We start from the raw sequence: 12,864 nt of genomic DNA on the forward strand, positions 1-12,864 counted from the left end.
GTGCTGAATGACAGTGGCCTGGTCACGTGACCTGCTGAATGACAGTGGCCTGGTCACGTGACAGAGCAGCCTGGTCAGGTGACCTCTCCCCGCCCTGTTCCGCAGCGTCGGCGTGCGAGTTCGGCGACATCGTGGAGCTGCTCCTGCAGTCGGGAGCCGACCCCTGCATTAAGGACCAGGAGGGCTCCCTGCCTGAGGAGGTGACAGAGTCCGGCGACATCTCCTCCCTCCTGCAGCAGTACGCCGTCTCCAAAGGCTAGGGCCCACCCCCGCCTGCCCACAATGCACTGCAACGGCCGACCAGTCCATTCCTCCCCCCGCCCTGCCCCCTGATCTGTGTATGATGGATATATGAATCAGAGCCCCCCTGTCCATTACAGAGACCGCCCCCCATCAGCCTGTGTAATGTTACATTCCATGGAATGCACTCATTATTCTTATTAAAAAGTGAAAATTGATAAACAGCGAGACCCTCTTTGTTCTTTCAAACACCTCTGAGCTATGGTCCTCCATGTGTTGTTATTGTTCTTCATTATTATTATTATTATTATTACCTATCACCTATCACATTTTGTGGGATTGTTGCTGTTCCACCCTCCCTTTACCTGGGAGTTAGGTGTGTTCACCCTCCCTTTACCTGGGAGTCAGGTGTGTTCACCCTCCCTTTACCTGGGAGTCAGGGAGTCAGGTGTGTTCACCCTCCCTTTACCTGGGAGTCAGGTGTGTTCACCCTCCCTTTACCTGGGAGTCAGGTGTGAAGGCAGTCTGGCCAATCAGCAGCACTAATTACCTGGGAGAAAAGAAAACCAGGGCCGGATTTTGAATGTTGGGCATCTGGACAGTTGTCAAGCTTGCAGAGCGCTGCTGGTTTTATTTAAAGTTTAAAGTTCTTTACATCTTCCACATTTGTGAGGATTTTACTCTAGTGCAGTTATCCAGCTAACTCAGTAATCCTGCTTTGTGGGTTTTACTCAGTGCAGTTATCCAGCTAACTCAGTAATCCTGCTTTGTGGGTTTTACTCAGTGCAGTTACCAGCTAACTGTAATCTTGCTTTGTAGGTTTTACTCAGTGCAGTTACCAGCTAACTGTAATCTTGCTTTGTAGGTTTTACTCAGTGCAGTTACCAGCTAACTGTAATCTTGCTTTGTGACACAAGCCCTGGCTCACACAGTGGTCCTGATGGGCCTTACTGGGTCTTACTGGGCCTCACTGTGTGTCTCTGTTGCTACACAAGCCTGCAGTTCCTTGTTCCTTTCATCCACTGGAGGCCGCAGGGAGGAACCACTTCATCCGAGGTACAGTTGCACTAATGAGGAGGACATTTTAGCGCAGCCCACATCAGATCAAACACAAAAAAAGGAAGATTGAAAACTTCAATGACTTTCCCTCAGAAACAGGGCTGGCTGAATTCAGCGACCAACTCTCCAATCAGATTCTGTGAAGAAGAAGGGGGTCTCAATCTCCCCGGGGGCTCAGAGTTTGGGGTCAAAGGTCAGCAGTCTGCCAGCGGTCCATCCCTGAACACAAAGGGAAAGTGAATGATGGAGAAGATGAGGGTGGTAACGTAATGTAAACGGCATAATTCATGGAAGAGGGGTCAGTGACTCCATCATGTCCTTGTGTTGCTTGGTAACCAGAAGAGCAGAAGTGTGGTTCTTCCATCAAAACATTTTAATTGAACATATATTTTTGTATTGCATTAATTCTATGTGCATTTAAAGATATTTTTTAAGCCTTTTTCAGCTTTATTGGACAGTATATAGTATAGAGAGACAGGAAGAATGGGAGTGAGAGAGAGGGGAAGACATGCGACAAATGTCGGACGGTCGGATTCGAACCGCCGACGTCGCGGCTCGCAATGAGCATGCGGTCAGTGCCCTACAGGCTGCGCCACCGAGACACCACATTCTATGTGCATTTAAAAAAAAAATAATAATAAAAAAAAAATTTTGTTATAAATAATTTCTTACTGTCTAGGGCACACATGTCAAACTCCAGTCCTGGAGGGCCGCAGTGTCTCCAGGTTTAACTCCAGTCCTGGAGGGCCGCAGTGTCTACAGGTTTAACTCCAGTCCTGGAGGGCCGCAGTGTCTACAGGTTTAACTCCAGTCCTGGAGGGCCGAAGTGTCTGCAGGTTTAACTCTGGTTCTGGTGGGCTGCAGTGTCTGCAGGTTTAACTCCAGTCCTGGAGGACCGCAGCGTCTGCTGGTTTTCTGGATGTTCTTAGCCCCAGTGTTTCATTCAAGTCATTGATTGGCTAAAGAATCCACACACCTTGTTCCCTTTATAACCAGCAGCCAATTTAGGCATTTGAAATGTGACAGATAAACTGGGGCGACATGGCTCAGGCAGTAAGAGCAGTCATCTGGCAGTCGGAGGGTTGCCGGTTCGATCCCCCGCCTGGGCTGTGTCGAAGTGTTCCTGAGCAAGAAACCTAACCCCTAAATGCTCCTGACGAGCTGGTCGGTGCCTTGCATGGCAGCCAATCGCTGTTGGTGTGTGAGTGTGTGTATGAATGGGTGAATGAGAAACATCAAATGTACATCTCATTGACTGTTGAGGACTTTGTAGTTTCCTCCTCCCGTACGGCAAAGAATCTTGGGCTGACTCTTGATAACTGCCTCACCCTGGCTCCACAAGTATCCTCCACTGCCAGAACCTGCAGGTTCTTTCTGTATAATATACGCTGTATCCGTCATCTCCTGACTGAGAAAGCCACCCAGCTCCTAGTCCAGGCGCTCGTCATTTCCCGCCTGGATTACTGCAACTCCCTCCTAGCCGGTCTCCCAGCGTGCGCAATCAAGCCCCTCCAGCTGGTCCAGAATGCTGCAGCCCGCCTGATCACCAGTTAGCCCAGGTCGGCTCATGTCACCCCACTTCTGATTGGCCTCCACTGGCTTCCTATTGCCGCACGCATCCGTTTCAAGGCCCTAGTGTTGGCATTTCAGGCTGCTAAGGGGACTGCCCCACCTTACATACAATCCCTGATCACTCCCTACTCCCCAGCTAGACCACTCCGGTCTGCCAGCTCTGGTCGTCTTATGGTTCCCTCTCTACGTGCACCTGGCGGTCGAGCTGCACGTTCACGCCTGTTTTCCGTTCTGGTTCCTCAGTGGTGGAATGACTTGCCTACCACTGTCAGAACAGCAGAATCCCTCCCCCTATTTCGACGCAGACTCAAAACCCACCTTTTCAAACTCTACCTTAGTCCTCCCTCCTGATTTCCCCTACCCCTCCTTTCTGATATCCCTATCCTTGTCTAACCCCCCCCCCCCCCCCAAAAAAAAATGTTTAGAACAGCATTTCATGTGTATTTTGCTAGTTTCTGGATGTGATGCTTTGACTTATGGTAGAACCTATGCACTTGTAAATCGCTTTGGATTAAAAGCGTCTGCCAAATGACTAAAATGTAAATGTAAATGTACAGCGCTTTGGATAAAGGCGCAATATAAATGCAAACCATTTACCATAAACTCTTGAGCCAATCATTTACTTTAATTAAGCCCTTAAGCACAGGTACACATCAAAAACCAGCCAACACAGTGACCCTCGGGGATTTGAGTTTCAGATCCCTGAGATAAGTCTAGAAGAGTCTTCCTCACCCCTGGTCATGGAGAGCCGCAGGGTGTGCAAGTGCTAGGGGCGGTGAGTTATCTGTGTAATTAACTGCTTTAATTGGTCAATTAAGTGGTGACTAACGACACCTTGGCCCCTTGCCACAGGAGTTCCCCAGGGCTCAGTCCTAGGCCCGCTTCTTTTCTGTCTTTACACTCGTTCCCTTGGCCCTGTTATCACTGCACATGGTCTATCCTACCACTGCTATGCGGATGATACCCAACTCTTCATCTCATTCCCACCATCTGATACACAGGTTTCAGCCCGTATCTCTGCTTGCCTGAGTGACATCCAGAGCCCAGGTAAGACTGAAATGATACTCATCCCTGCCATTACCTCACCCCATCTGGATCTCTCCATTTCCCTCGGGGATACCACACTCACGCCATCACCCTGTGCAAGGAACCTTGGCGTGGTCATGGACTGTCCCTCTCCGAGAACATTGCGGTGGTGACCCGGTCATGCATGTTCTTCCTATACAACATCCGGAGAATCCGCCCCTTTCTCACCCCCTACTCGACCCAGCTCCTGGTCCAAGCGATGGTTCTGTCCCGTCTGGACTACTGCAGCTCCCTCTTGGCTGGCCTCCCAGCGTCCGCCATCAGACCCCTCCAATTTATCCAGAATGCAGCAGCTCGTCTGGTCTTAAATTGATGATCAAATAGGCCCTGGTCCTATTTGCAGGTGACAGTTAAAATTGTACTCCCCTTTAGGGTCTTTCAGCGCACTTATCCCTGGTTATGGGTATGCACTTTGGACTTTGTTGTACGTCGCTCTGGATAAGAGCGTCTCCCAAATGCCATTAATGTAATGTAATGTAAGGTGTAGTCTGAGTTGGCGACAAATGGCTGGGAGCAACGGGTGCTCACACCATCCAATACAAGCTCGGCCGTTATTGATGCCAAACGCATTAAGTTGTTTTACCCTCGTGAAATTATTTTTCATATTCGCGTCACGTTATAGCCTACTATTACAATAATCGTATTTAAGATGTGGTTTTAATATGACAATAGGCTATAGAATATATTTTCAAAACCAAACAGGAACAAGTGTGAATGACACTGTACCGAGAAAGAAAAATATTTGCCCACAGGACGTTAACAAGTAGGCTAGGGCAATGTTGGCCTAGCGTTGAGGAATATTTTCTCATGCTATACAGAGGGGAACCGCTCCCTGAGGACGAGATCATTGGTATAGTCTGTGTTGCATATTGTGTAACGTAAGATATACCGACAATCGGGGGGAAAGCAACGCGCTTAATAAGGTTTTCGGGCATCATATAAGTGCTGGTAAATGATTAAGTTAAATCTGTAGCTTTTAGCGTTGATAATTAGCGCCGCTACTTGTTGGCTCTCGGCCACCCAGTGCTGGATGAGCGCGCGCCTCCACTCGGACTCTGACCGCGTCTCCAGCTGCCTGCCCGTGTCTCTGAATTAACACCGCATACGAGGGCAAAGGAAGTCTCACTTTGGGGGAAATCAAGAGCGGAAAAGATGGAAAATCATACATTGCAAGGTAAATATAAACAAAACACAGTTATTTAGCGCTACTTGTTGCGTCAGGCTATGATGTACTTTAAAAGGCTAATTGTAGGGCAAATGAGACGGGAATTGATGAGCAGTTGAATCTTCGTACCTGCATTGTGTTCCAGCGAACGGGCGCTTCTGTCGTAGCTTTGTCCACATTTCCGCTTCGTTACAGACGTGGTGTGTCTTGTGTAACATTTGTTACAACATTAATTCAAATTTAAGTACAAATGTACTCGGTGATGTAATGCAGCGCAATACTTGGCCAGATTTTGCACAAAAGAAGTTTGGTCTTACGCAGAACACATGGTACGCAGCGCAGAGTTACGGTAAAGCACGGCATTAACCTCCTGGCCCGTAACTCCGCGAATGTTTCTCTCTCTTAAGAATCGATGGAAGTTCTAAACGAATATTTTGTTTTGAACGAAGCTGGCAGACCACGTGAAGATCGATTGAAGGCACCTTTCAAATGAAATTGTTAGTCATCGATACACTGGCGTGTATTTTGCATTGATACATCAGTTTTGCCTGTGGTACAAACCTACTTTACAAGAAAAGCGCTAAAACAACGAGCATTACAATGGAAGTATTGTCTCTAATTATTTGTGCCCGAAGTGATATAGTCACGTGCGCACTGACACTCATGGGAAATTACAATCAAAGCGCATAGAATAATAATTTCATTTTTCGTTGCACGAATTCAAAACTGTAGATTGTATCACTCAAGGCTTTAATTTCTATATTTGAGTTTATTTGGCTGAGCTAACGGCCCCCCTCACCAGGGCACACCACTTCTATTCCTCGCGCAGTGTGAGTACCTCTCTCTGGCTGACGAAATCACCAGATCTGTTATAATTCTTGGTGTTTTTTGGAGGGGGTTGGGGGGGGGCTCACAATACAGGAAGTGTCATATCGGAGAAATAAACCACTGGCTGCAAGGGGGGAGAACTCTCCTCTCAGTATTCATAAATACTGGCAAGATGTAAATAAATAATGCAATTTCTTTTGTAATGCTATGCAATTTATGTCGAGACTCCTGGCTAGCTCCCTTCTGGTGCTAATGACACGGGCATACTAAAATAATAGCAAAAAAATCTGTGAAATTCTCCCTGATAGGGGTTCGTAATGTGAAATTCTCCCTGATAGGGGTTCATAATGTGAAGATTACCTCGTGTTCGCTGTGAAGCTCTTGGAAAGTAGCCTGGGAGGACTGGACGTGTGGTCACTCATAGTGACTGGTGGTGAGTGACTCTGACACTGATCTGCATCAGCAGCACCTCAGTGAGAGTATAGTATATGCAGAATAGCCTCTGCCTCTTTCTCAGGGTTTTATATTTTCCTATTTTCTTTTCTTCATGTTACACTGAAGCTGGAATCTGGCTCGATAGGGCCTTTACTGACTGAGCCCCTCTATAGAGCCTTTACTGACTGAGCCCCTCTATAGAGCCTTTACTGACTGAGCCGCTCTATAGAGCCTTTACTGACTGAGCCCCTCTATAGAGCCTTTACTGACTGAGCCCCTCTATAGAGCCTTTACTGACTGAGCTCCTCTATAGAGCCTTTACTGACTGAGCACCTCTATAGAGCCTTTACTGACTGAGCCGCTCTATAGGGCCTTTACTGACTGAGCCCCTCTATAGAGCCTTTACTGACTGAGCCCCTCTATAGAGCCTTTACTGACTGAGCCCCTCTATAGAGCCTTTACTGACTGAGCCCCTCTATAGAGCCTTTACTGACTGAGCCCCTCTATAGAGCCTTTACGGACTGAGCCCCTCTATAGAGCCTTTACTGACTGAGCCCCTCTATAGAGCCTTTACTGACTGAGCCCCTCTATAGAGCCTTTACTGACTGAGCACCTCTATAGAGCCTTTACTGACTGAGCACCTCTATAGAGCCTTTACTGACTGAGCCCCTCTATAGAGCCTTTACTGACTGAGCCCCTCTATAGAGCCTTTACTGACTGAGCCCCTCTATAGAGCCTTTACTGACTGAGCCCCTCTATAGAGCCTTTACTGACTGAGCCGCTCTATAGAGCCTTTACTGACTGAGCCCCTCTATAGAGCCTTTACTGACTGAGCTCCTCTATAGAGCCTTTACTGACTGAGCACCTCTATAGAGCCTTTACTGACTGAGCCGCTCTATAGGGCCTTTACTGACTGAGCCCCTCTATAGAGCCTTTACTGACTGAGCCCCTCTATAGAGCCTTTACTGACTGAGCCCCTCTATAGAGCCTTTACTGACTGAGCCCCTCTATAGAGCCTTTACTGACTGAGCCCCTCTATAGAGCCTTTACTGACTGCGCCCCTCTATAGAGCCTTTACTGACTGAGCCCCTCTATAGAGCCTTTACTGACTGAGCCCCTCTATAGAGCCTTTACTGACTGCGCCGCTCTATAGAGCCTTTACTGACTGAGCCCCTCTATAGAGCCTTTACTGACTGCGCCCCTCTATAGAGCCTTTACTGACTGCGCCCCTCTATAGAGCCTTTACTGACTGAGCCCCTCTATAGAGCCTTTACTGACTGAGCCGCTCTATAGAGCCTTTACTGACTGAGCCCCTCTATAGAGCCTTTACTGACTGAGCCGCTCTATAGAGCCTTTACTGACTGAGCCGCTCTATAGAGCCTTTACTGACTGAGCCGCTCTATAGAGCCTTTACTGACTGCGCCGCTCTATAGAGCCTTTACTGACTGAGCCGCTCTATAGAGCCTTTACTGACTGAGCCCCTCTATAGAGCCTTTACTGACTGAGCCCCTCTATAGAGCCTTTACTGACTGAGCCCCTCTATAGAGCCTTTACTGACTGAGCCCCTCTATAGAGCCTTTACTGACTGAGCACCTCTATAGAGCCTTTACTGACTGAGCCGCTCTATAGAGCCTTTACTGACTGAGCCCCTCTATAGAGCCTTTACTGACTGAGCCCCTCTATAGAGCCTTTACTGACTGAGCCCCTCTATAGAGCCTTTACTGACTGAGCCCCTCTATAGAGCCTTTACTGACTGAGCCCCTCTATAGAGCCTTTACTGACTGAGCCCCTCTATAGAGCCTTTACTGACTGAGCCCCTCTATAGAGCCTTTACTGACTGAGCCGCTCTATACGGTCTGGCTGTGGTCTACATCGAGTCCTGAGGATGCAAGAATATTTCACTCTTCCTATTTCACCCTTTTCTCTTCAGCTTTCTTTTATTCCCTCTCTCTGTCTGGCTGTTTCTCTCCCTGCCTGTACACGTTTTTACATCTGAATGGCCATCCTTTGACAGTGAGACTGGATGGGTTGGCCTTGGGTCTTCTGAATGAAGCCGCTGAGTCACCGGATCTGTGGAGACCGCCGGACGCTCTACCCCGCCGGACCGCTCCACCTGCAGCCAGTCACTCTACTCTCCTCCAGTCAGGCTGGCAGCTTTCAGCCGTGTGCAATTTATGTGACTGCTAGCACTAAGATACATATTGTGAGACCCACCGTACGTTTGTGTAATTAGTTTTTACTGTTAAAGATAAACATGAGTCTCCGGGCTCATTCCCTTTGCTTATTTTTCTTCTCTTATTTTTTACTTCCTCCTGACCCAGAAATAGTTTGAGGTCCGGCAATCCAACCCCTTAAATGTTCCTTCTTGGAGCTGGAAGTAGAAGTTAGGAACTCCCAATATTTCCTTTTGAGCAAGAAAACATCAGCGCATCTTTTGCGGTCGACGATCGACCTGTGGATCCACCTCTCCCCATCGGCCACGTCTGTAACTGACCTGTGGATCCACCTCTCCCCATCTGCCACGTCTGTAACTGACCTGTGGATCCACCTCTCCCCATCTGCCACGTCTGTAACTGACCTGTGGATCCACCTCTCCCCATCGGCCACGTCTGTAACTGACCTGTGGATCCACCTCTCCCCATCTGCCACGTCTGTAACTGACCTGTGGATCCACCTCTCCCCATCGGCCACGTCTGTAACTGACCTGTGGATCCACCTCTCCCCATCTGCCACGTCTGTAACTGACCTGTGGATCCACCTCTCCCCATCGGCCACGTCTGTAACTGACCTGTGGATCCACCTTTCCCCATCTGCCACGTCTGTAACTGACCTGTGGATCCACCTTTCCCCATCTGCCACGTCTGTAACTGACCTGTGGATCCACCTTTCCCCATCTGCCACGTCTGTAACTGACCTGTGGATCCACCTTTCCCCATCTGCCACGTCTGTAACTGACCTGTGGATCCACCTTTCCCCATCTGCCACTTCTGTAACTGACCTGTGGATCCACCTCTCTCCATCAGTTACAGACGTGGCTTCGGACTGATGTTTGAAGGACATTCCATCTGCTTAATTCAGGCTTTCTCCATTTCCCTGTCTTCACTTTCACATTTTTTTCTAACCTCTCCCGATGGGTGCAGCTAGGCGCGAGAAAAGCAGAGAAGAAAAGAGAAAAGGGATTGGAATGAGCCCTCTACCTCCCACACAAGCAATGTTCTGTCTGGAGTCACCTTTTTAAAAGTGTCCCTTGGCTCCCCGAGACCTGATTGTTGGGGTTCCCTCTGGACTAAATACATTTCCAGACACACAGACGCAGAACCTAACCCGAGTGTCTGCCCCTAAGCGTCTGTTCCGTGTTTCATTGAATACAGAAATGGCCGATGTGTCCATTCTGGCCCACAAGGTCAAATGAGATATTTGGCCAGTGGTGATGCAGGAGGGAACGGTGGTGTGTTGTCATGGAGATGAGTGGCGTTGGATACGCTTCTGCCTGGCTCCCTCCTTTTATTCGTGGCCTGTTTGCCGGCTGAGGATCTTTCCAGAAGCCAGGCAGTGCTCTGGCCCCTCTGATTGGTGTGCTGAGAGTGGAGCGGAGGCGCGCCATCGTGATTGGTCGGCCGGGGCTGGAGTGGACGGCAGTGATTGGCTGGCGCGCTCAGACAAGGCTGCGGGCTGCGGTGGTGTTGTGGTTTCGCTGGTCTCCGTGGCGCAGGTCCGAGTGAGTCACCCTCTCCCTCCGCCTGCCAGACAACCGCCTCCGGGGCGCTGGGGAACGGACGCGGCCTTCTGCGCACAGACGCCGTCTCCCCGTCTTTCATTCAGAAGGAAGGACCTCCATTTTACCTCCCTGTTCCTGATCTGCAGAATGAGTAACCGCAAAGCTCTCTGCGTGATCACTGCCCATGTTCGCCAGAGTCATGCGGCTCCGCTATTTTACTCCAGAGCGCTCTTTAACTGCAGAGAGAGTTATGGTGGCAATTAAAAGGCGTTGATAAGATGGTGGTATTGAGTGGCCAGTGAAACGGGAGGCCCCTTATTGGATGTAATGTGTGTTATCGGAGCTTGATGACCACACTGAGCTTTAAGCCTTTGGATTGAGCCACGGCCTTTTGCTCGGTGACAAGCCTTTTGTTCTCTTAAATTTAGGATTGTACCGTTTCCCAAGTCCTTGCCAATTTACTGTTTTATAGATGGGGGGGGGGGGGGGGGGGGGGTACAGGCAAACAAATCAGGGTTGGACATACGTGTAGCAGTACAGACAGTAGCCTGGTTGGACTGAACTGAACAAGCACAACACAAACCTAATCCTGAAGCATGATTTAGCCCCGCAATGGGGAACCCCAGTCCTGGAGGGTGTAGGCAGGGCGTAGGCAGGGTTTTTCAGCCACAGGTTACCCTGGCTCAGTCAGAGAATTAGCCACATGCACCATCCCCCAGCACCGGCTGCCGGCTGGGAACATTCCGCAGAGCTTTCTGTCTGTTTCCCGTTCTTCAGACCTCTCTGTTCTCCGCCATGAGGATCCTGGCAGCTCTTACACTTTCTACGGGGGGCAGTAGTGAGTCGTAGACTCACTCAGTAGAGTGGAGTGAGACTGGAGACCAGACCATGGGGGCCGTGCTCTGGGTTTTAAAGGCCCACACGCATCATCCTGGAGCCTTCCATTTGTGTTCCATACTGATTCAAGTATATAAAAAAAGCATTTAAATTTTAGAGTTTTAAAAGTGCTACTTTTCCGAGCTGTCTGTAAAACTATTTCCCAGGCAACGTGACGTATGTTTTTGCTGAATTATCGGTTGACGGTGCTAAATGTTCGCACCGAGAGCTGAGCATCACAATCGACAGCATCACTGCTCTTTGCGATGGTTTTGTGGGCGTTTTAGATCTTAGAAGAGACCACCGATGTGCCTGTAACAGGATTAGCCACTCAGCCCCCCCCCCTCCCCCCGTGGCGGGTCTGTTACTCATCCTTCTGATTGTAGCGTGGAGATGATCAAAAACTTGCAGCTGGATTTTGAATTTCTCATAAAGAAGGCCTCCTTAAGCCTCCCTGCAGCTCAGTGCCTGCCTGTTACTGAGGCTTTAGGCCTCTCTGTATCCGCGCTTCATCACATCTCTGATCGCTGCAGCTCCCTCGTTCCGGAGCAACCGATGTAGGAGTAGTGTGCGTCAAAGCCAGGGATTAATTCCGCATAAATTTGAGTTTTTGTGACGCCGTCATTGGCTGATGGATGTGCACGGATTTCTGCGGGCAGTGGAAGATTTCCCCGGCGACAGTGCGGAGGTGCCGGGACCTGACGTGTGTGTGTGTGTGTGTGTGTGTGTGTGTGTGTGTGTGTGTGTGTGTGTGTGTGTGTGTGTGTGTGTGTGTGTGTGTGTGTGTGTGTGTGTGTGTGTGTGTGTGTGTGTGTGTGTGTGTGTGTGTGTGTGTGATTTCTGCGCCCTGCTCGTGGCGTGTGAAGGCACGGCGCTCTCCTTCCTGCAGTCAGCCACACATCACAGCCAGGCCTCACACGTCCTCTGTCCAGCTGCTCGCATTGTTGTGCGTTCGCTGGGCGGCGTGACGCAGCCGGGCTGCCCATCTGTGCACTGTGGATGTGTTCGCTGGAGCTGAGCGGGCTGTGTGCTGTGGATGTGTTCTCTGGAGCTGAGCGGGCTGTGTGCTGTGGATGTGTTCTCTGGAGCTGAGCGGGCTGTGTGCTGTGGATGTGTTCTCTGGAGCTGAGCGGGCTGTGTGCTGTGGATGTGTTCTCTGGAGCTGAGCGGGCTGTGTGCTGTGGATGTGTTCTCTGGAGCTGAGCGGGCTGTGTGCTGTGGATGTGTTCTCTGGAGCTGAGCGGGCTGTGTGCTGTGGATGTGTTCTCTGGAGCTGAGCGGGCTGTGTGCTGTGGATGTGTTCTCTGGAGCTGAGCGGGCTGTGCACTGTGGATGTGTTCTCTGGAGCTGAGCGGGCTGTGTGCTGTGGATGTGTTCGCTGGAGCTGAGCGGGCTGTGTGCTGTGGATGTGTTCTCTGGAGCTGAGCGGGCTGTGTGCTGTGGATGTGTTCTCTGGAGCTGAGCGGGCTGTGTGCTGTGGATGTGTTCTCTGGAGCTGAGCGGGCTGTGTGCTGTGGATGTGTTCTCTGGAGCTGAGCGGGCTGTGTGCTGTGGATGTGTTCTCTGGAGCTGAGCGGGCTGTGTGCTGTGGATGTGTTCGCTGGAGCTGAGCGGGCTGTGTGCTGTGCCTCGGGCCCCCCCGTCTGGGCTTTGAACCTGCAACCTCCCCGAGTTAAAGCTTCTAAACCACAGCGGTCCTTTGTGCTGCACTGGTGTCAGATGTGAGATTGACACGTGTTTGGCAGCAGTTTGCGGTTTGTTCAACTACATTCAGATTTGTGTAGTAGTTAATCCCTACTTTGTCATTTTGAGGTGAAGTTAATAACAAGAACTACCAACTGCTTTTTCTTCAAAGCCCTCTGACCAAATGTCACCTCAGATCACT

The 12,864-nt window shown here is 50.0% G+C and overlaps 1 protein-coding gene across 1 annotated transcript in view; it reads left to right on the forward strand.

The window, feature by feature from the left end:
* The window catches only part of LOC133128694 (acyl-CoA-binding domain-containing protein 6-like), a 10,439-nt gene extending 9,977 nt beyond the window's left edge, over positions 1 to 462 (forward strand). The window contains exon 8 of the mRNA XM_061242411.1: positions 106 to 462. Within this exon, the coding sequence (XP_061098395.1) occupies positions 106 to 260 (155 nt within the window). The 3' untranslated portion in view covers positions 261 to 462. The remainder of the gene's footprint in view (positions 1 to 105) is intronic.
* The last annotated feature ends 12,402 nt before the right edge of the window (positions 463 to 12,864 follow it).

This window comes from Conger conger, chromosome 5 (genome assembly GCF_963514075.1).
Source record: "Conger conger chromosome 5, fConCon1.1, whole genome shotgun sequence".
NCBI lineage: Eukaryota > Metazoa > Chordata > Actinopteri > Anguilliformes > Congridae > Conger > Conger conger.